The following is a 24294-nucleotide window of genomic DNA, read 5'->3' on the forward strand; positions in this document are numbered from 1 at the left end:
GTGGGTTGGATTATATTTGACTGGTATTGAGGCAGATTATATATGACTAGAAACATAAACAGGAACACAATATAGGTATGGCTGGTTTTTATAGAAAGTTTATAAAGGGGTTTGGAGAAATAGCAACCCCACTGCATGAATTAATGCAGAAAAAGTGTGCTGAGTGTGTGAGATGGGATGAAAGGTGTCAAAAAGTGTTTGACCAACTGAAGCGAGCACTGTGCCAGACTCCAGTGTTGATAGCTCTGGACTTTGAGCAGCCTTTCATTGTGGCGACAGATGCGTCTGATTTCGCTCTTGGAGTTGTGCTGATGCAGGAGAGGGAAGGCATCAGGCATCCCACCGCATACCTAAGTCGTAAACTGTCAACAAGAGAACGGAACTACTCACCGGTACAGAAAGAGTGTTTGGCAGTCGTGTGGGGCCTGAGCAAGCTGTGTGTGGGGAAGGAGATGCACGGTCATCACAGATCATCGTGCACTGCTGTGGCTGGACATGATGAGAAATAACAACACCATGCTTCAAAGGTGGTCCTGGATGCTGCAGGAATATCAGGTGGACTTTGTTTTCATCAAAGGAAAGGGCAACGTGCTGGCGGATGGACTTTCAAGGCAGGTTGCTGATACAGCAGTTACGTGATCGAGATGTGAGACTGAAAGGACACTCTACCCCTGAGTGACATGCACTTGTATATAACACATCATATTATTCCTGGGCACAGGAGTAATACTTTGCTTTTATTTAAAGGGGGGGAAATGTGATGACCCTGTATTTTGATAACTGTAAATATGGTAAGTGCGGGTTTATTAAAGTATACATGGTAAGTGGATTGAGTGAGAGGGGGGAGTACATGGGATAGAATGCTGGAGAATGATTGGCTGAGTGTTTGAGTGGCTGAAGGTATAAATGAGAGGATGACAGTTGGTTGTGGGTCGGTTGTTGTGGGTTGGAGTTGGTTGTGGGTTGGATTATATTTGACTGGTATTGAGGCAGATTATATATGACTAGAAACATAAAGAGGAACACAATATATGAAACCATACGCTTGTTAAATATACCTTAAGTAATCTTGTTATTTCCTGGTGTTTATAAATAAATATTTTCTTGGTTTACCAAAAGCCTGACCCTTGGCTGGGGCTTTCACAGACCAGAAGGGTGGGCAGGGTACTTACCAAGGTGGAGAAACAGTATCGAATGGTGGCAGCGGTGAAGAGATAGTGTATCATCAAGTATCCAGGGCAACCCAGGGCTGTATGCTTTATTGGCACAAAGATACAGGGGGGTTGTGGCCTGCAAGTGCACCCAGACACAAAGTAACAATAAGCCAGAAGGAGACTAAGGCAAAGTCCCCAGGCAATATTGTAAAATAGGGAGTGGCTGGTGGTGCTGCCTAGCAGTGGGATCTTGCAAGATCTGTGCTAGAGCCGGTGAGAGAACAAATAAAAACCAAGATCCTGACTGGAGGGACCTGACAGGTGGTGGTCTGAGGTGGGATCCTCATGTGGTGGTAAAGGTGGGATACGAACAAAAGAGAGTCCCTAAAAAGTGGTGTGACTGTGAAGGGAATAACTAATAAAGATTACTTGTGAGTGTGTGGTAGTGTGTGAGCTCCGAGAAATATGGCTGAGTTCATGAAAATGAAGAGAGGAGCTGGTGGAAAAATGTATAGCTTTTCATTTACCTCATGAGGGTAAAGGGGTGGATGAATTGTGGGTGGCATTAATAACTTATACATCAGTCCAATCCAAAGAAGCTGTAAGAGAAGAGACCCCAGAAAAGTGCTTAAGTAATCCTGCCTATGTGGAGTATTTAAGAGAGAAGTTAAAGTTGGAGGCTGAAAGATTGAGAATGGAGGCTATTGAAAAGGAAAAGCAGCAAATGTTGGAGACTGAAAGATTGAGAATGGAGCCTGAGGATAAGGAGAAGCAACATGTGTTGGAAACTGAGAGATTGAGAATGGAGGCTGAGATACAAGTGGAAAGGTTAAAATTAGAAAGAGAGGTTTAACTCTGAGGAGACAAGAAAAGAGAGAGATGAAGCAAAAATATAAATCACTCCAAAAGACTTTGCTGTGTATGAGCCTGGTCAAGATCCACATGTTTACCTCACAACATTTGAAAAGGCAGCTCAGATGTGGGGGCCACCTGAAGATAAATACATACAGTATTTATCAAGCTTAATTAAAGGGGAATTGGCTGAAGTGTATCAATATTTCCCCTCAGGCAGGCCAGTGACATATCCTGAGTTTAAAGAAGCAGTGTACAAAAGATTTAGACTGTGGCCTGATTATTTTAGAAAACTTTTCAGAAACTGCCAGATACAGACAGCGAGGTCTTTCGTGGAGTTGGGGGCAAAACTGATGGATATATTTGAGAAATGGATGACAAGTGCGAAAGCTCAGTCTATGGAAGAGGTGAAAAGCCTCATGATATTAGACCAGTTATACCATCAATTGCCACCAGAAATTAGATAGCTAGTTAAAGATCGTTCCCGTAAGTCTGTGCAGGAAACAGCAGAGCTGGCAGATCATTTTACCCCAAACCGAACTGGTTGGATGGGAAAAACACAAAGAGATTTTAAAACAAGACCAAATACTAATGGCAGAAGGGATGTGGCACCACAGAGAGTAAACCCTCTAATAAAATCAGAAGGGCACAGGACACCTCAGTTCGTGTCTGTGTATCCTAAAATGGAGGAGAAACTCTGTTTCAAATGTGGTAAGCCAGGACATCTCCATTTTCAATGTGAAGCTACAAACCCCATCAGTAATCCTGTTCAAGGGAGAACAGTGAAAAAGTGAACTGAGAGAAGGGGAAACAGAAAATACAATTCTGTCAAATAAGCTGGTCAAATGTTCAAGATTTTGATTCAAGCTTCAGAGAAGAAGTATGTGTGCACGGGGCAAAATATTGGGCTTTGCTGGACACTGGTGCTGCTCAGACCTTACTGAGGCCAGATTTGAAGAAACTGAAGAAATTTTACCTCAGGAAAAGTTGGTAATCCAAGGTGTGAGAGGTGAGCCAGAGAGCATTCCCATGGCCCTAATAAAATTGAACTGGAGAGGAAAAGAGATGTATAAAGTGGGTATCAATGCCCAGCAACATGAACCCATAATATTGGGCAGAGATGTGATGGGATCACAGGGAAAGATCTATGTCGTGACAAGACAACAGCTTGGCAAAGCTGCAGAAGCCATTTTGTCTGACACTGAACAGAACAGGGTGGAATCTGTAACTGAGCCTGAGGTCGCCATAGTAACCCTAGTGAGCCTGGAGAGGATGAAACTTTGTTGCGAATGTTTTCTACTGCAGAAGCACAACAGTTCAGAGATGAGCTGGAAAATGATATTAGTTTAAAACCAATGAAGGAGCGAGCCCTACCACAAAGAATCCCTTTTACAGAGAGCCTGAGGGATCAAACAGTGTGGGAGAATGGTGTGCTGTATAGACTGTGGCTACCTAAAGAGAGAGAGATAAGCTGTGAACCAGTTAAACAGTTGGTTGTGCCTAGCAAATTCAGATCCAGATTGCCAGATATGGCACATGATATACCTTGTTCAGGACATCTTGGGATAAAAAAGACAAAGAAAAGGCTGACTACTCATTACAATTGGCCGAACACTTCCAAGGATGTCAAACAGTACTGTTCCTCATGTATCATATGCCAAAAAGTGGGGTAAAAACAAAAGCACCATTGAAGCCCCTTCCTATAATAGGACAGCCATTTTATAGAGTGGGAATAGACTTGGTGGGTCCTTTTTCTAAACCCACAACGCATGGCAGGAAATACATATTGGTGGTGGTGGATTTTGCAACGAGGTACCCAGATGCTGAGGCTCTGAGGTCCGTAGAAGCCCCTGTAGTGGCAGAGGCTTTGCTGAAAATCTTTATGAGGCTGGGTTTTCCACATGAGGTTTGACTGATCAAGGCAGTGTATTTATGGGAGAAGTGATGCAATGTATGTGGAAGTGTCGTGGATTGAAGCATTTGAAAACCACATATCATCCAGCAACCAATGGGTTAACTGAAAGGTTTAATGGGGTGCTCAAAGGAATGATAAAAAGTTATGTTCAAGATAACAGGATTGGGATGAACGTTTGGGGTGTTTTTTATTTGCCTACCGAGAAGTACTTCAAGAATCAACAGGGTTCTCACCCTCTGAATTAATGTTTGCGAGGAAAGTGAGGGGACCTTTGGAGTTGTTACAAAATTCGTGGGAAGGGTCGCTGGTGGAGTATAAAACATCTGTGGTTGATTATGTATTAGAGTTCCACAACAAGCTAGAATCTATGATGGAAGTAGTACAAAAGAATTTGAGCAAGCTCAGCAGAAACAAAGTTACTGGTATGATAGAACAGCAAGACAGCGTGTGTATGAAGTGGGAGATATGGTCATGGCATTCATCCCCAGAAAACACGATAAACTGCAAGCCAGCTGGGAGACCATATATCATTAGAGAAAAACTTGACACATTGACTTATGTTATAACAGCAGACAAATTAAAAAAGCATAAGGTAGTACATTTGAACACGTTAAAACCTTATCACACCAGGGATGCAAAAGTTTTGCAAGTCACCTTGTTCCCTGAAGGAAGTGGTCCTGATTTGCCAGACTTAGTACAAGAGAGCAAGGCAGAAGGTGGTTTAGATCAGTTGGAATGGTCGGAGGAGGTGGATGGAAAAGTCAAGGAAGAAATTATGAGTGTTTTGAGCAAATATGGGGAACTCTTCAGCAATAGACCTGGTAGAACCAGTGTAGCAAAGCATATTATTGACACTGGAAATCATCCCCCAATTAGATCTACCCCTTATCGAGTGAATGGAAGTGTGTTAGATGAAATCAGAAAGGAAGTGAGAGAGATGCTAGAGCTGGGTGTGATTCGGGAATCGATTAGTCCCTGGTCCTCTAGTATAGTGCTGGTACCAAAAAAAGATGGGCTCACAATGGGCTCCAAACATTCCCTGTGACAGAATAGCTAGTGGTGGTAGAATTTACATAAGAACATAAGAAGAGCCTCCTGGATCAGGCCAGTGGTCCATCTAGTCCAGCATCCTGTTCTCACAGTGGCCAGCCAGATGCTGACAGGAAGCCCGCAAGCAGGACCTGAACACAACAAAATGGGAGTGAAATTGAATATTGGGTGGAGTTAGAATGAATGGCTAGTGGAAAGTGTCTGTTGGGTAATGACAGAATGGGAAGTATGGCTGTGGGGGACAGAAAAATTGAGCAGAAAATTAGATGAGAGAGTATTGAAGTATGTATTTAAAGAGAGTTAGGATAGCTGTAGGAAACTTAGAGATCATGAAACTATGTACATAAAGACTACTTGTGAACGAATGGCTCCCCATCTGTGGAATGTTCTTCCCAGTGAGATACATCCAGCATATTTGTTGACATCTTTTCAGCACCAGGTAAAAGCCTTATGATAGACTGAGATGATGTTGTTTTGTTCCTAGTATGCAGCCAAAGCTTCTCATGGCTCTTAACAGTGGTTTGTTTGTTTATTATTTGATTTATATTCCACCCTTCCTCCAAGCAGAAGCCCAGGGCAGCTGTTTTTATGGTATAATATAGTTTTGTTTTGTATGTATTGAAAGTTATGTCGAATCTTCAGGTAACAAGCAATTAACAATTCCAAATAATAATAAACCTTAATTAAATATATCTTTTTGTTTAACTGACTGTGTTCTGGTCTGGGTGGATTCCAAGGCAAATTATATCACCCCATGTGCTTGGTGTGATGTACTTGAATCAGTATATAAAGGGATAGTCCTACTGCTCTCTCTAATTCTAATAATACAGGCACGAGAGTGGCTGTATACTATAATCAGCATGGATTTTTCGCATTCCGCAATGTTAAATTGAAAATACCCCCATGCCATTCTGATGCTTCCCATAAGCTTATTTCAAAACAAAACCTTACAAAACTTATAGTCCTGAACTCAGAAACGCTTGCTTAAGAACCCTCTAAATTTTCATGGTGATACACAAAACAGACAAAAAAAAGGGGGGGGACCCAGAGCCCTTTTGGACTTTTTTCTGTCAGAGTTTTCTTAATATGTTGAAATAATTAAAAATCAGCCATGTTCACAGAGTACCTGTAATCCTATTACTGACCTTGCCCCATATTCTGACCTTTATCTTCTGAAGTTTAAAAGTTAAAAACATGCCTGGCTGATTTTTAATTAATTTAAGAAATGTTGCATTGAACTCAATGATAATGTCAGACACGCTCAGTAAGAACCAAAAGTCAGAGTTCTAAATTCCAGATTCACAGCTCCTGGGTTTGCCTAATTATTTATTTTTATTTATTATTTATTAATGATATTTATTAGTCACTTTTCCCCCAAAATGAAACTCAAAGCAACTTACAATAAAGAAAAAAAGGGGGAAAGAAAAAAAGAGAAAAGAAGGGAAAAAAGAACAAAAAATCAGGGGGCCACACCCACACCAGACTTTGATTTCACTTGACACAGTCATGGCTTCCCCCAAAGAATCCTGGAAAGTGTAGTTTGTGAAGGGTGCTGAGAGGAGACTCTTATTCCCCTGACAGAGCTCCAGCAGCCAGAGTGGTTTAACAGCCGCTCTGACTGAAGCTCTGTGTGGGGAATAGGGCATCTCCTAGCAACTCTTAGCACCCTTCACTAACTACACTTCCCAGGATTCTTTGGAAGAAGTCATGACTGTCTAAAGTGAAATAAAGGTCTAGTGTAGATGTGGCCAGTACAACTTTCATTTAAATTTGGGTGGGAGACTACATGTGCCTGCTGTAGAAGAAAAAGGTTGGGGGAACCCTGAAAAGCAATGATACTGTTCACAGTGGTTTCCTTTTGGAAAGGAAAGGGGCTTCGCCTCTGCCCAGTGCCTACCCTCCCCCTTCCTGCCCTGCTCCTCCCCTCCCTGCTCCTCCCACAGGTCTGTTTCACCTATCCTAAGCATGCTTGCACAGGAGTAAATCCCACTGAATTCAAAAAGAATGCAAATGATCAAACCTGCTCTCTCCTCCTCCTCCCATCCCCTCCCTCTTGCCCCTTCCCTCCCCCTTCCTTCACCCCTCCCTTCCCCTCCCCATTCCCTTCCAATCCCCTCCTTCCCTCTCCTCCTCCTTCCCCTCCTTTCCACCCTCTCCCATGGTCAGTTTTAGCTAGCCTAGGACTACAACCTGGGAAAACAGCCATGAAGCTCACTGGGTGACCTTGGGCCAGTCACTGCTTCCCAGTCTCAGAGGAAGGCAATGGTAAACCACCTTTGAGTACCGCTTACCATGAAAACCCTATTCATAGGGCCAGCTAAGTCAGAATTGACTTGAAGGCAATCAATTCATTTTCAAGCATGCTATCATGGGAGTAAATCCCATTGAACTCAATAGGCATGCAAATAATCAAACCTGCCCTCCCCTCCTCCTCCCTCCCATCACCTCCCTTTTGCCCCTTCTCTCACCCCTCCCCATCCAATCCCCTCCTTCCCCTTCTGCTCCCCTCTACCCTCCCTTCCTCCTTCCCTCTACTTTCTCCTCCCCATCTCCTCTCCCATTGTCAGTTTTACCTATCCTAGCCATGATTGCACAGCGAGTAAATCCCACTGAACTCAATAAGCATGCAAATGATCAAACCTTCCTCCTCCCCCTCCTGCATGCTTCCCTCCCCCTCCTCCCATCCGCATCAGTTTCACCTATCCTAGGCATGATTGCACCGGAGTACTACTGGTGATCACTCATGGTCAAGTAAGATTGTCTTCCTAGGCAAGGTGCTTGGAAGATGCCTGTGCATGAATTTGTTTTATGTGGTGAGATCAGTGCACGACGATCAACACATAATCTTGACAGAAAAAGGCTTTGATCCAATGGCGTGGGATACCACGACGATTGGAAGTCTTTTATCTGCTGCACCCTTTATCCACCTTCACAGCCATTGTAATGTACACATTGTTATCCTCCACCTGTTCTGCCATTGAGGACTTTCTTGGGGAGTAAATCCCACTGAACTCAATAAGCATGCAAATGATCAATCCATTCTCAGCAAACTTGCACAGGATCCCATTTCTTACCTCCTGGATTAAAAAGCAGAAACATTCACTAATAGGCAAAAAACCTTGCGGTTTAAGAACGTACCTATAGCCAACAGATATTTCTATCAAACTTTAAAAATCAGGGAAATTGGGCAGCTATAGTGAATGCACCAGGGCAGCAGGACACCTGACTTCTCTGAGATATTGGACTGCCCTACAAATTTGTCACAATGCAAACACAATTTGGTCTTTCACAGTCCAATCCACTTCCTGTGTAGCTTGGAATAATTTGGTAACATATGCCTCTGAGCATATGGTAAGTAGTGGCAACACCTGAAATCAGCCCAAATAACAGAAACAAGACATGTGCTGTGCTGACCTTGTTTTAGGAGGGAGGACGCAACAATATTAAAACAGTTGATATAGTTCAGATAGTCACTTTAAATGTTTCATTTACTTTGCAATTTTAGTGAAGTTTCCTATAGTAAATCATTTTCTTTTGCTTCTGTTTCTGTGAATATGTGAAGTACAGCAACACTTTGCAACACTAAAGAAAAGCTTTATTTGTATACCGCCCCATAGCTGAAGCTCTCTGGGCGGTTTACAGCAACTAAAAACACCAAAAACAGATATACAAACTTAAAACACAATTTAAAACACAAATAAAGACACTGACTGTTCTGCAGAATAGTTTCCAATGGACATGAGGAGTGTCTCAGTCTCCACAAGATTAAACAGTGGGAGGTGAAATATATTCTAGAAAAAGTATAGGTGTGCTCTATGTTTTTAATTGACTATAGCCACATTTCCTTAAGTGGAGTAGTTTAAGCATAAAAACATGCATCTTGGGCAGGCCAAGTTTGTTTTTTTCCAACAGCTAGAGTCATTGCTGAAGTAGCAACATATTGTAATCACTCTGATTTTACATCAAACAGCAGTTTCAGATTCAACTGTTAATGTGCCCAAAATAGAAATAGGGCATAACCTCCAATTTGAAACACAAAAGGCTATCTTCACCATCATATAACATTGACCAATAAAAAGGCTTTGAAATTAATAAAAATAAATTTGACACAGATTTCTAGGATGAATAATGAGAGAAATATTATTTTCTAGGTTAGTTTCTCTGTACAAACAGTAGTAACGCAGAAAAGAAGCAAAGTAAGAACACCAACAAACATACAAAATGTAATTCTCCATTTTTGGAGATGGCAGGTGTTGCCACTACTCACCATATGCTCAGAGGCACATGTTACCAAATTCTTCCAAGCTACACAGCAAGTGGATTGGACTGTGAAAGACCAACCAAAATTGATTTTGCAGATGTACAAATTTGTAGGGCAGTACAATATCTCGGCAAGGAGGTCAGGTCTCCTGCTCCCCTAGTGCATTCAGTATAGCGGCCCAATTTCCCGGCTTTTTAAAGTTTGATAGAAATATCTGTTGGCTATAGGTACGTTGTTAAACTGTAAGCTTTTTTGCCTATTAGAGAATGGTCCATTGGACTCACCTGAAGGGTGATTTTCACAGGTACGCCTGTCATCACTTTGGGCTTTACTGCCATCTAGCGTCCGAAGGCAAGAATGCACTCGAGTTAAAACCTGGGCCCCCGGCCCCTCCCACTCCAGTTTCATTCGCGACGAGTCCGAAGTGGCATATCTGAAAGGAACAGAAGGCCGCAGGCCCAAACAGCAAGGAAAACAGAGAGAGAAGTATGGAAACATGGAGAACACGGAACTTGCAACCTAAGAGTAGAGGTTTTAACTGAGAGAAACAGAGCAAGGCACAACAACTTACAGCAAATAAACTATAAAGGTGGAACCAGTCCACCAGAGACACCCACAAGGGAGGGACGTGATGGCAGGCGTACCTGTGAAAATCACCCTTCAGGTGAGTCCAATGGACCATTTTCCACAGGTAGCCTGCCATCACTTTGGGATGTACCAAAGCAGCCCCCTTAATAGGGAGGGACTACAAACAGATTACTATTCAGAGAGGACATGTTGGAGAACACGTCTCCCGATGGAGGCGTCAGCAGAAGCATATCGGTCGATCTTATAATGCTTCACAAATGAGTTAGGGGTAGACCAAACCGCAGCTCTACATATGTCTGCAAGGGGTGCATTAGTTACAAATGCAGCCGAAGTGGCCACTGATCTGGTGGAATGGGCCGTGATGTTAGCCGGCACTGGAAGGTTAAGGGACTGATAAGCCAAGGCAATGCAGGCCCGTAACCAGCAGGACAATGTGGATTTGGAGACCTTTTTCCCCAAGGTCCTAGGGTGAAAGGATACGAATAAGAATTCTGTCTGCCTAATGTCTTGGGTGCGAGACAGATAAAGTTTGAGGGCTCTCCGAACATCCAGTGAATGCCAGGCCTTTTCCATGGGATGTACTGGCTTTGGGCAGAATGACAGAAGCACAATGTCCTGGCTACAATGGAATAAGGAGTTGACCTTGGGGCAGAAGGATGGGTCTGGTCTCAAGACCACAGAATCCTCATGAAGAATGCAGAGATGACAGGCGAAAGACAAGGCGTGTAGTTCTGATATCCGTCTCGCGGAGGGAATGGCAACGAGGAACAGGACCTTGAAAAATAACAGTCTGAGAGGCACTGAGGCAAGGGGTTCAAACGGAGGGCGCTGTAAGGCGTGCAGGACCTTTGAGAGGCTCCAGGAAAGAAAGTAGTGGCGCACAGCTGGTGAAAGGCAGGCGGCTCCTCTTAAAAAATGTTTGATGAGTGGATGAGCGCCCATGGGGGCGGTCGATGAGGAGACAGACAGTATTGAAGAGATGGTGGAGGCATGGTGACACAGGGTGTTCGGCCGCAGTCCCCTAGTCAGTCCTCTGTATAAGAACTGGAGAACATGCTGTACATTGGCATGAGAAGCTGGGAAGCCCTTAGAGGTGCACCATTTGGAAAATGCACGCCACGTACTCCAATAAATGTGATTTGTCGACGGTCGTCTTGATGCTAGGATAGTATCCACTACCCCCTGGGAAAGTCCCGCAGCGGTCAGCTGCTGCCATTCAAAAGCCAGGCCGTCAGACTCAGCCAGGCCGGGTCCGGATGCCAAATTGGTCCCTGAGTGAGAAGATCCGGCCTGACAGGGAGGGTCCAGGGATCCGCGACTGACAGTGCTAGAAGATCCGAGAACCAAGGATGGCGAGGCCAGTACGGGGCTATCAGGAGAAGCCGAGCCCCCTCGTGCCGGAGTTTCATCAGTGTCCTGCCCAGTAGGGAGATTGGGGGGAAGGCATACAGGAGGCCGCCTGGCCAAGGTGCCATCAACGCATCCACTGCTTCCGCCGTCGGCTCCAGGTACCTCGAGAAGTAGCGAGGCAGCTGGCGGTTGTGTCTCAATGCGAAGAGGTCCACCGAGAGGGTGCCGAACCAGAGCTGGAGAAGATCAAACACTGCCGGATGAAGCTTCCACTCTCCTGGGTGTACATGCTGTCTGCTGAGCCAATCAGTGGTGACATTCAGCAGCCCGCTGAGATGTTCCGCCCGTATAGAGAGTAGATGTTTTTCGGCCCGGTCGAAGATTTGGGCCACCTCTGCCTGAAGAGCTCTGGACCTGGTCCCCCCCTGCCTGTTAAGATGAGATTTCACACAAACGTCCGTTTGGATCAGCACGTGCTGCAGGGAGAACAGTGGCTGGAAATGTCGAAGGGCCAGATGAACCGCCCTGAGCTCCAACCAGTTTATGTTGTGAGTTAGGTCTGCTGGGGACCACACTCCCTGGACAAAGCTGGCGTTGCAATGGGCTCCCCAGCCTGACAGGCTGGCATCTGTAGTGATGATCACCCTGACAGGCTCCCGGAAGGGTGTACCCTTGCTGAGGTGTGCCATCACTGCCCACCAGTGGAATGAAGCCCTCAGCAAGGGTTCCAGCAGAATCACGCAGTGGTTGGACTTGGCAATGTCCGCCTGAAAGCGTAGGAGGGCCCATTGTAAAGATCTCATGTGATGTCGGGCCCACGGAACAATATGAATGGTGGAGACCAGTGTCCCCAGCATCTGTGCCAGAAACATGAGATCTGCCCTTGAGCGATGAGTCAGGAAAGTTGCCATGGCTGTGATGGAGGTGATACGGTCTGGCGACAGGAAGATCATGGCTAGAGACGTGTCCAGTATGGCACCCAGGTGCAGGAGGTGCTGGGTTGGCTGAAGATGACTCTTTTTGACATTGACCAGCCGTGAGAAGTTAGGGCATCTAGAGTGAACTGGAGCTGTCTGTCGGCTAGGTCCCAGGAGTACGCTCGGAGAAGGTCGTCCAGGTAGGGGTAAATATGCACCCCCTGTAGGCAGAGAAAGGCTACCATGGTGGCCATCACTTTGGTAAAGACTCGGGGAGCCGATGTAAAGCCAAATGGCATGGCGCGGTACTGGAAGTGGTGTTGGCCGAGAGAAAATCTGAGGAATCGTCTGTAAGCGAGACAGATTGGAATGTGTAAGTAGGTATCCTTCAGGTCGATGGATGCTAGGAAGTCCCCCTGTTGCAGAGCTTCCACAATTGAGGCCAGTGACTCCATCTTGAAGCGGGGGTACTTCACGAAGCGGTTGACAAACTTGAGGTCTAAGACCGCCCTCCATGAGGACTCTCGCTTGGGGACAGCGAAGAGGAAGGAGTAGACGCCTTGCAACCTTTCGGGTGGTGGTACTGGCTCTACAGCGGCTATGCTGAGTAGATGACGTAGTGCATCCTGCATAACTATCCTGCATGAGTTGGAAACGGGGGAGGGGTAGAATCTGTCTGGGGGGTTCTGCCAAAATTCTATATTGTAACCCTGTGGGCAGATGGCCCTGACCCAAGAGACGTGAGTCAGGGCCAGCCAGGAACTTGTGTAAAGAGACAGTCTGCCTCCTATGGGGATGGCGTCAGAACTGCCTAGACTGACGGGCTCCTCTGCCATAAGAAGAGGAGGAAGCTTGCCTGCTTTGGTATTGGGGTCTGACCTGGAAGCGCTGTGTGGGCCAGGGTGCCCTGGAGGAGCGAAAATCTGTGGACCTGGCATCTCATCCCCGCCCACCAGGCCGCACCCCCCGAAAGGGCTGGAAGGAACGGTAAAGAGTAAATCGCCGAAAGGGTCTGCGGTCATCTCTTTTGACTGTGGCTAAGGTAGGTTTTCGATTGTCCTTGGGGTCAACCAAGACTGCTTTAAGGGCATCGTCACCAAAAAGCATAGAGCCCAAGTATGGGGCCATGGAAAGGTTAGTTCTGGCGGTAGTGTCGGCATCCCAATGTTGGAGCCATAGGATACGTCGAGCGACTATTTCAGCAGCAAGGGCCCGTGCTCCTTGGTGGGTCGCGTCCAAAGTGGCATCAGCCACGAAGGCAGCAGCTTTGTGCAATTTGAGTAGGCTTTTACGCAACTTGGCTGGGTCAGGATTGGGATTGTCCAACAGGTCATCGAGCCACATCATGGAGGCGCGTGAGAAGATGGAGGCGGCAGCGGAGGCCCGGATGGAATGAGCGGATGCCTCGTGGTTTTTCCGTAGTACGAAGTCAAGCCACCTCTCAGAGGGGTCTTTCAGCTGTGAATCTCCTTCTTTAGGAAGGAGAGATCGAGAAACTAAATTGGAGATTGGTTGGTCCACCCCAGGGACGTTCAGGAAAGACATAAATTCCAGGGCCAATGGGTACAGTCTGTTGGCCAACGGTGAGAAGCAACGTGAGCACAAGGGACGGGCCTATTCTTCCCTGGCTAGCTTGTTAATGGGATCTGGCACAGGGATAAAATGCTCCACTGATCTGGGGGACTTTGGAACTCTAGCGCCCTTGACTGGGGGAGTGATAGGTTGCGTTTGAGCAGGTTGAATGCCCAGGGTGTCCATTACTCTGTGTGAAAGCAGGGGATAATCAGCCGAGTCGAAGAGGCGATAGGAGAAGTCCTCGTCTAGATCAGATTCTCCACTCCACTCATCAGGATCAGCCTGCAGGAAAGGTAAGTAGTCCTGCATCTCTGGGGGCTCACCGCCAAGTCTGCCCCTAGAAACATCGAATGGATTAGGCGAGGAGGGAGGGACATCATCATAGCAACCCGGTTGCCATGCAGAGCTGGACTGCCGTGAAACTCCAGGCTGAGGTGACAGCTGTGCTTGAGGCTGAGGTTGAGCTTGTGAGAGACACCCGAGTACCTCACGCAGCTGTAAAAGAAATTCCGGAGTCAACTGTAGCCCTGGAGAGAGAGCAGAGGGCACAGAATGCTCTTGTGTAGGCAAAAGAGGCTGCACTGGAGAAGTCGGAATCAGATGAACATCGGAGCGTGGAGTTTGACTGGGGAAGCCTTCAAATTCATCCTCTGACGACCCAGAAGGGGATTGAAAAAGAGTGGATACTGTTTCTTGTGCAGGCTTCTCTAAAGATGGAGCTGAAACATAACGGGCCCTCTTGGGAGCACCGTGGTCAGATAAGTGTTTAGTCTTGGCTAAGGCCTTGGAGTGTTTATGCTTAGAAGGTTTGTGTTGAGGTAAGGCGATGCGCTGGTGATTTGGCCCTGCGGATTGTGTCCCCTGTGGCTGCTGATCTGCCATGGTGGAGTCTAGATACACGCACACAATGGGGAAGGTGCGGTAACACTCGTATGCTGTGAGGTGATGAGAAGTATGCTGTGCAATAGAGCTCCAGGTGCCAAGAGAAAAATTGACTGGTTCACTATGGCACTGAAAAAATGGGTGGGGGGTGGGAACCCTTCCACAGGAGAGGTACTAATATCGCCCTGAAGAGTCAGGGAGCCAAGAAAAGTAAGTCAAGCTGCAATATTGGCCACAAGCTAAGTACACGCACACAATGGGGAAGGTGCGAGACTGCTACAATACACTGCCAGGAAAAAATTGCCTTTTAAAAACACAGCATGGCCCAAGGCTAAATACACGCACACAATGGGGAAGGTGCAGTATCGCCAATGTGCACAAAGAGACTAGAGTAGCACCAGAAAAGCTGTGCGTAAAAAATTTGAGTGCACAAGTAGATACACACACACCATGGGGAAGGTATGGTATCACAAAAAACAGCTTGCTCAAGGTGTGCAGCTTTCCGCTGCAGCGTGGTGTTGCAACCTATATAAAAAGCACTGAAGAGAAATACAGCTGATATATGAAAAAACAAAAGTTAAAAAAGAAAAAACAAAACCAAAAAACTAATGGAGTACTAGGAAGCAGGCCTCCTAGAAAAAGCCCCTGCAAGGGTTAACTGGCTGGTGGACAAAAAACGCTGCCGACTAGGGCTGAGGAAGGCGCCTCCACGTGGCTACAAACCGCCGGAGAAACTGCAGCGGCGTGGAGGGAGCAAAAAACGCTACCGCTTCAGAGAAATGGAGGCCAGGAGAAGCAGCCAAGGCAGAGAAAAGAGTTGCTAGCTCCTGGCTGGGAGGACGAGAGCGCTGCCCAGAAGCCGGCACGGGAGAAGGCTGAGGAGGGAGCCGCAGCCGCGAGCTACCCTGCACCAAGCCGAGCGGCCGGGGGGGGAAGGGGCCGCAGCCACAGATCCCCCAAGCAAGAAAAGAGCAGCCACCGCTGCTAACGGAGGCCTCAGCCGCAAGTTCCCAAACGAAAGGAAAACAGTCGCACTGCAACCACAAATGGAGAGGCAAAGCAGGTCACCAAAAATAAAAGGGAAAATAAAAATAACCGGAGGAAAAATTCCCGAAAAGGTAAAAAACAAACACAATAAATCCCACACGCTCCCAAACCAAAGGGGGGAGAGGGGAAAAATACAAAGGGAACAGCAAATATAGGACAAGGGAGAAACTTAGCTACGCTATCAGGAATCCAAATGCTTCGGACGGAGGCAAGAATGGAACTGGAGTGGGAGTGGCCGGGGGCCCAGGTTTTAACTCGAGTGCATTCTTGCCTTCCGATGCTAGATGGCAGTAAAGCCCAAAGTGATGGCAGGCTACCTGTGGAAAATTCTCTGTACTCAGCAGAGTAGCTGAAAGATTTACCTTAATGACCACCAGGGGACAGGCCCTCGCAAGGGGCACAGGGAACATCACACTCTCATATGACATAAAGCATGGTTAAGACTTAATGGCATGCATTTGGGATCCTTGTCTAAAATTTGCAACGAAACCTTTATTTCCTTTTCCACAATTTTATTTTTCTTTTACAAAAACCTCTGGGTTATGAAGGTCTTTGAACTTTCTATAGTCAGATATGCTGGGAACCAACTGGTAAATTATTTCACAAAGCAACTTGCTTGCTCTGATTAGATCCTGGTTAGTCTTGTCTTCTAATAAGGCCTATATCCCACACAGAGCCGGCACCAGCTTGCCCTGGGCCCCGGCACACACACAAGTGCGCCTACTTGTCTCTCACAGGGAGGGAGCTTCTTCCGCCCACCTGTTTGTTGGCTCCTTCTCTCTTGCCTTTTTCGGCTGCACGGGCTGCTACGCATGTGCATCGGTGCCATCAACCAAGATGGCGGCGGAGGCTTCAGCCCCTTAGGGAAACCTCGGCCACCATCTTGGTTAATGGCAGTTCTGCACGCGCAGCCCATGCAACCGCAAAAGACATGAGAGATGGGTAGGTAGAGCCAGTGAACTGGCAGGCAGAAGAAACTCTGTCCCTGTGATCCGTGGCAGCTATTCTGCTGCTGATTGCAGAAAAGGAGCGCTATTCCTCCCCCACCCTATCGAGTGGCCCCTGGTCCCACATGGCTATTTTTGGAGCTGTCACAAGAATCATGCAATTCTCAAATTGCTTTCCAATGTTTATAGAGATGTGAACATGCAGTCAGCAGACACACAAACTATCTCTGCCTGTGGTAGTGCAGCCAAAATTTATCCCCAGCTCACAAACATAATAACAATGAAAAACCACAACCTGTGGCATTGTGGGAAAAGGCCTTCAGTCCCTCTAGTGGCCATAAAAGGTCTGCTTGATGTGGACTCTGGACTTGTGTTCAATTTGTCATATATGGTTCTACCTGCAAGTTTTGAGAAATGGCTGGAATGTTTAACCTACTACAGAATATGGGGCTGAATTTATTTGTATTATAAATCAGCATGTGAGACAGATGTGCATAATACAGGACCAGCAGAAATTGATGTGAAAGTTAGACTTTACATTACAGACAGGTAACACAAATAGCTATTGCAAATAGCTATTATCTCCTCTATCATCAGCCTATTATCTGAACATCCAGAGCCTAAATCCAGAGCAGAACAAGTACTTACTGAGGGGCCTCTGGGTCCAATGGGTCCTTGTTCTCCCTGTGGCCCTTGTTCTCCCTGTTTACATGATTACAAGAACATAACATGCTTCAAAACTGATTCTGCACAAAACAGGAACTTCTTAGTAAAAAAAATTAGGAAACTGGAGAAAGAAATTATCTTACAGGTTTACCCGAATTCCCCATCAAGCCAGATTTCCCAGGAGGACCTGAATTACCCTGTTGGAGACAAAAATATTAGCTAAATTAAAATAGGTGCCACAATCTTGCAGAAAGAATGGAATACAAAATAGACCTGTAAGAGACTGGAGTCTTTCCCAAAATGCCTAGAATGCTTACCATTGGGCCAGGAACACCTTTTGCTCCTGGAGAGCCAGGAAAACCCTACAAAAAGCAATACACTGTTAAAATGTTTGAAATGTTCTTGGTATTTATAATTAGTGTACTTATAATTATGTACTTATAATGTGCAAATATTTCTTGCTCCCTCAAGCAATTATAGTCTGCAGCAGAGGAGCGTCTTTTTTATCTTTTTGCCAAATGATGTCATCATGTGAATTATACTGAGCCATTCACAAATGTGACTCAACACATACATTAAAAAACCCAACCAGTGCCAATGTTATTCCCCCTCCTCCCCCCAAAAGGCAACATGAACACCTGTTAAGCACATGCTTGAGTTCATTCTTGAACAGAAAAATCTCGAAGGCATGCAGTCTTATTGGCCTATTTTTTCCTAAGCTGACAGCTATAGTAGAGCCCAGCAACCTTTCTTCCTTTCTTTCTTGGTTTCCTTACATTTGTATCCCACCTTTGGAGCCAATGGTGGCATACATGCAGCTCCCAGGAAATCGCCTACCCAAGTACTGATGAGACCCAGACCTGCTCATTGTAGCTAAGTGGTATTCTCACATGCCTTCTGGCAGATCCAACATCATCATCATCATCATTTAAATTTATATCCCCCCCTTCCTCCCAGTAGGAGCCCAGTGCAGCAAACAAAAACACAAAAAACACTCTAAGACACCTTAAAGACTTTAAAACATATTAAAGCAAAATATATTTTAAAACATTAAAACAAAACATCTTTAAAAACATTTTTAAAAAGCTTTAAAAACATCATAAAAAGCAATTCCAACACAGATGCAGAATTTAGACGCACTAAGGAATATTGCATATGATCACGTTTATATGGCAAATGCCTCGCAAATTTGTTTCAATAAATCAAATAATCATTGTATTGCCTATGAGTGCATTTTAAAGGACTGGCAGCAGAGCAATCCTACGTGGGATGGGAGGCAGAATCCGTGACAGAAATACCAACACTTCCTTGGTCCTGCCGGTTTGCTGTGTGCCTGTGTACCAGTGGGTCTTCAGTGGTGTAAGCGTTGTTCCTTGCAAGTATACTGGCAGGCCTCCTCTCAACCAGTGGAGGAGCACTTATGCCAATTCCAATGGCCCCTCAAACACCCTTTGACCAACTTCAGCATTTCTCCCTATTTTTTTTAAACCATATACATTTTTATATCCCACCTTCCTTCCATGTTGGAAATCAGAATAACATATATGTGGTTCCCAGGTGGTCTCTTATCCAGGAGCCATCCAAACCCGAACCTGCTTAACTTCACCAGTGTGGCTAAAGAGGGTTGTTCCTGGCAATCTGAAGTTCACTGATGAAATAATGTTTTCAAGCTGTGTTTTAGACTATTTTTAACTGTGTTTTTAATTGTGATTGTGTTTCAGATTGTTTTTAACTCTTTCAGTGTGTTTTTCTTCTTGCTAAATTGATTTGTTTATGTTTGCTGCCCTGCGCTTCTTCAGAAGGAAGGGCAGGATATGAATTCAATCAACAACAACAACAAGCCTTCAAAACACAGCTCTGGCCATAATCAGCTCCCTACCACTTAAGAAGGTAGTTGTCAACAAATTCATGCAGTTGCTTAGGGTGAACCCAACCTTTTTTCTGACATTGATTTTGTAACTTTTTGGTTTGATCTTAGATGTGGCTTTTCAGATTTTCAAGAGCATAATGAGTCACAAGAAATTAGAATTAGAGACAGAGAGATTGTGCTAAAGGTGTCTTCTGCAGGGCCGGTGCCAGAGGGAGGCCAGGTTGGGTCCTGGCTAAGGGTCCCTGTGGCTCAGGGCCCCTTCTTAAGGTGGGAGGGGAGCGCTCCCATTCCACAATCCACAGAAGCATCAACTCCCATCCCTGCTGCAAATCACACAGAGGGAGCTCTCAGATCCCCCACATACAGACCGCATGGATCCATGGCACCTATCCACATGCCCCACCTACCTTTCCCATTGCCATTAATACTGTGCATACTGCACACACATACCTGCCATCAACCAAGATGGCGGTGGTAGCATCAGCCTCTTAGGGAAGCCCCTGTTGTCATCTTGGTTGATGGCAGCCATGCACCCGCAACACACAGGGAACTGACATGAAGTGATGAGAGAGGTAGGTGGGGTGTGTGTGCAGGAGCTGCAGGCCAAGGCAGGCTGGTGTTCAAGAGCCAAGTCATGCCTGGTGCCAGCCCTGGTCTTCTGAAATAGGAAAATAATACATTTTGATAGTACATCATGCAACCGATCTCCACATGCTACAAAAAATATGTGGGAAAACTTCAGAAACAAAACAATCCTTGACATACACTTCAGTACTTTCTTTGAATCACAGCTGTCAAATATATGCATGGATGGTGTCACTGTCATTATATTGTGTAGTCACTAGATGGCACTAGATTTAGTTGTATATTGGCAGCAAATATGGCACAGCGGAAATGCACCAGCAGAAGTGCTGGGTTGGCTCTGCCGGCATGTATGTTTGCACCGAACTGACCTCACCCCTCTCTGTCCTGGTATGCAATAGTGACAGCACAATCCCACCACTCAGTCTGCTACTAGGATGGAGTCAGGGGTTTCTTGTTTCTGTTCTGTTCTTATTGGAGGGAGGGAGGGAGGGAGGGAGGGAGAGAGAGGGAGAGAGAGAGAGAGAGAGAGAGAGAGAGAGAGAGAAAGAGAGAGAGAGAGAGAGAGAGAGAAAGTAACATTCTTGTCCAGCTTCCTGACCGATAATGTCCTCTAAGGCTTCCACGATAATGTTGGAACCTACTCCTATCATACACAATTAACATAAACAGGATCATCCCAGTAAAACTGAATCAAGCCGCCTACCTGTTTTTAAAGATTCTATCCCCTGTGGTTTCCCCACCCTTTCACTATTCCTGTCCTCACAGAAAATGAAGGCCTAGTAAGAATCTGGCTTCAGTCTGGCCTGGAAATTTCACTATGTTTTACATTTTAAATGTACCAGATACTTACTGGAAGTCCCTGAACTCCTATATCACCGGGAGGACCTGGTTTGCCTGGTTCACCCTGGAAGAAAATGTTTGCGTTAATCCAATGAAAACCATTACTATACAAATCATTTTTGGTTTTTTATGAATAGTCAAAAAAGAAAGCATGTATTTCTTAAAATAACATGGCAGCCTTTGCTAACCTGGGCAACAATTTCCATCAGCCCCAGCCAGTGCATCTGGATGGCACCAGATGAGCAAAAGCTGCACTATGGAAACCTAGGTACTCATTGTTATGTCTACGGCAGATCCATTCCTTGACCCAGACCAGAATTCCAGAATCCTCTGGGCTAAGCTCAGACTAGTCTACTCCAGACCAGGACTGACAGAGAATTCTGGAATGAAGAACACCAGCATAAGCAACTGTGAGCAAAGAAAGGACTCTAAAATAAACCTCTTCATTTAATAACCATACTTCAGTCCAAGTTTTTATTTCTAAGAGTTCCAGGCCTCTGGCCTCAGTACCCATCCAGTAGGGAACTTTGCAAACAGTACGCTAAGTGATGGATAGTTAAGAGTTCATTGGCAACAAAAGCCACTGAGAAGGGAAAAAAAGGGAAAGGAGGGCCAGCAGCACCAATATAAATAAAAAAGAGTAGAGGCCAAACCCCACGGTGTGGAGAGGCAAACCACCATGCACTAAAATTGATTTTAAAATGTTAAAAAAATCCACTCCAATATCTGTTTGTGGTGCTTGAACCAAGCCAGGCACCACAAACAGATGCTCGAGTGTTTGCTGCATAAATCATTTTGGGGTTCACCTTTCCTCTTTTTGTGTTTTTTTTAAATTATGTTTGTTTGCTTGGTCAGCATAAGAGTCAACATAGCCCAGAGTTTGCCAAAAGGAAGGCCACAGTTCTACCATTGGCTCCCCAACAGGCAACTCTGTGTACAAATCCCAAAGACTGAACAGCTGCAACATCCAATCAAAGTGAGAAAATAGGGCACTTCCATACCAAGGGAAATCAATGTTTGCAAGAAATTAATTAAATGGGAAATAAATAGGGGGGATTAATAGGGGATATGCATGTGGGAAATCCTTTTAGTGCATTTGGAACAGGCATGGCAATTCAGCATTTGATTGCAGCATTAGAACACAAGAAGATCTCTGCTGGGTCACACCAAAGTGCCATCAAGTTCAGTGTTCTGTTTTCAACAGCGGGCAGCCACATCCTTTCGGCAAACCCACAAACAGGTAAACAGAACATAAGATACTGCCTTAAACCAAGTCAGACCCTTGGGCCATTCAGTGTTTCCCAACCTCTTTTTATTTTTTTGTTGCTGGACTACAACTCCCATCAGCCCCAGCCAGCACGGCCAATGGTCAGGAATTATGGGAACTGTAGTCCAGCAACAAAAATATAAAAAAAGGTTGGGAAACACTGACTAGATCAATACTGTCTACCCTGACTGGCAGCAACTCTACAGGGACCTCCTGCTTGAAAATTATCTGCTCTACCACCAAGTTACAGCCATTTCCCAAAAGTGATGATCTTCCTCTGAAGTTTATGCCCATGATCTTCTCTTATTCAGAGGTGTACAAGGAGGTTCCATCCCAGCTATCATGGCTAAGGGTTGTTCATAGATCTATCCTCCTCCATGAATCTGTCCTTTCTAAAAGATATCTAAGCTGGGGTCTGTCACTCACAACACTTTGTGGTAGCGAATTATGTTAAGGTCACTAGGCATAGCATGGAGGAGTAACATTTGCTGTATTCCTTTATGAGGCTGCCTGGATGGGACTCCTCCCCTTCCCCTTTTTGACCCTGCAAAACATGGGTAAGACTGGAAGTAGAGTAGGGAAGGACCAAAGCATGGTATATCGCAACACTGCTGCAAATGTTGGGTCAATGGCCTACTCATTTTTGGAAGAGGAGTATTCTTTTGAGGAAAGTGGCTCAGGGTACATACTCAGTATGTGATATATGAATCCATCTCATCCAGCATCCTGTTTCTAACAGTTTCTGGCCAAATACCTCTGGGAAGCTTACAAACAGGACATCCCCCATTGTTTGCCTCCAGCATCTCATATTCATGGAGGTTCCACTTAACAATTATCTTGACTTCCACTGGCACGGAAGAGCTTCCAAAAGCAGACCTGGCATGGGGGAGGTATCTTATTTATTGAGTTTCTTAGTCGCCCATCTGGCTGGCTATCCAGCCACTCTGGGCGACGTACAAAATAGGTAGGAGGAGCTCTATATGGGTGGGATCAAGAGACGCTGTGGTGGGAGTGACTTGATGCATTAGGTGAGGGCTGTAGCACTCTCACCTTTTGGAGGCACCAGTCACCATTCCTGCAGGATCCATTGAGATAACATGGATGATCATAACTGATAGGTGAATTCATACAGAATAGGGCTACTTGCACTGACTCTCTGTGATTTTTTCCCCTAAGCCACACAATATCCATGTACTGTATGTCGTTAATTTAGAAAATATAAATTAAAAAACATGATGAATAAACTACCTTTGCTCCTGGCATGGCAGGGATCCCTTCACGGCCATCAACTCCCGGTAAGCCCTTGAGAAAGAAATAACATCTTCTGTAACAAGCTGGTATTATGTAAATCATGGTTGTTTCATAATGCCTTTTCCTTAGTCTTGCAAGAGGTCTAAACATGATAGCAATGTAACGTACAAATGTTACTATTAATAAGAACTACACTACACATACATTTTCTCCTTTAGGCCCAGGGAGGCCACTGATTCCTCTAACACCCTGAGGACCCTAAAAAAAAGAAAAGAAAGCATGTTGAGCATAACAGACATATGAATGGATGCACATTTCAAAAACACAAGCCAAATGCCTGCTGAAACTCAGTTAAGAACTCACTCTCTCCCCTTTGGGACCTGACTCTCCCAGTGAACCTCTTTGTCCTTGATCACCCTGCAAAGAAATATAGACACATTAATCAACAATTCCTTGTAATAATTAAATAAAAGTTGCATGAATGATAATTACTAAAGACAAGATAAACTCACATTTTTTCCAAAAAATGACTGCAATTGCATATTACCACATGATCACATAAGCCTCAAAATAATGGGCCAAGATGACAATTTTGTAGACAAAGATGAATTGTGTGTTGTTGTCTCCCCAATTCTTCCAGAAAAAGGAAATCTCAAAGTAAAGCTGATCCTCAGCTTACTATAAATCCCCAAAAGCTTATAAATACACACAACAAGCACATAATATAAGACTTCCCCAGGGAAACTCGCCTGCCACCAACCCTTTTGTCCTTTTGAAGCCATGCAAATACTTGTTTTATTTGCACAGCTATGTCAGCATATTTGTAACAGTTTTCAGTTTTATTGTGTAGCTCTGCTAGATTTTATTAGCTTTTATGTCTGCTGTTTCTGTGCTTTTATATTTGTTTTATATGTTATTTCGTTATTAATTATTGATTGCATGCCATCCTGGGAGTTTTATACTGAAAGTCAGCCTAGAAATTATTCAGATAAAGCTTTGAAATCTTGGTTTTCCTTAGCTATGTGTCTCCTGCTCCAGGAGTTTTAGTAAGGATGTCCTAGATTAAATGAGACTCATAATGTAAAATGCAACTGAAACCACAAGCCTAGTCATTAAATGGTTATGTTTATTATATGTGATTTCAAGACAATTTTATTTTTAAAATAGAATTTTATCTTTAAAATGCAGAATAATCACAATCACTTTATATGTATGCATTTACTGTTACAAAAATGAAATCCTAGTTTAAGGTATTTGCAACATCTCATGAGACTGAA

General features: G+C 45.0%; 1 protein-coding gene across 3 annotated transcripts in view; it reads right to left on the minus strand.

The window, feature by feature from the left end:
* COL9A1 (collagen type IX alpha 1 chain) overlaps positions 1-24294 on the minus strand; it is a 200263-nt gene that overhangs the window by 50672 nt on the left and 125297 nt on the right. For all 3 annotated transcript variants that reach the window (XM_061623089.1, XM_061623087.1, XM_061623088.1), the window contains 7 exons: positions 23381-23434; positions 23222-23275; positions 23015-23068; positions 20510-20563; positions 17522-17566; positions 17348-17401; positions 17187-17240 (listed from right to left, as the gene is read on the minus strand). In XM_061623089.1, coding sequence (XP_061479073.1) covers positions 17187-17240; positions 17348-17401; positions 17522-17566; positions 20510-20563; positions 23015-23068; positions 23222-23275; positions 23381-23434 — 369 coding nt within the window. The remainder of the gene's footprint in view (positions 1-17186; positions 17241-17347; positions 17402-17521; positions 17567-20509; positions 20564-23014; positions 23069-23221; positions 23276-23380; positions 23435-24294) is intronic.

Source organism: Rhineura floridana, chromosome 4 (genome assembly GCF_030035675.1).
Source record: "Rhineura floridana isolate rRhiFlo1 chromosome 4, rRhiFlo1.hap2, whole genome shotgun sequence".
In the NCBI taxonomy this organism is placed as follows: Eukaryota; Metazoa; Chordata; class Lepidosauria; order Squamata; family Rhineuridae; genus Rhineura; species Rhineura floridana.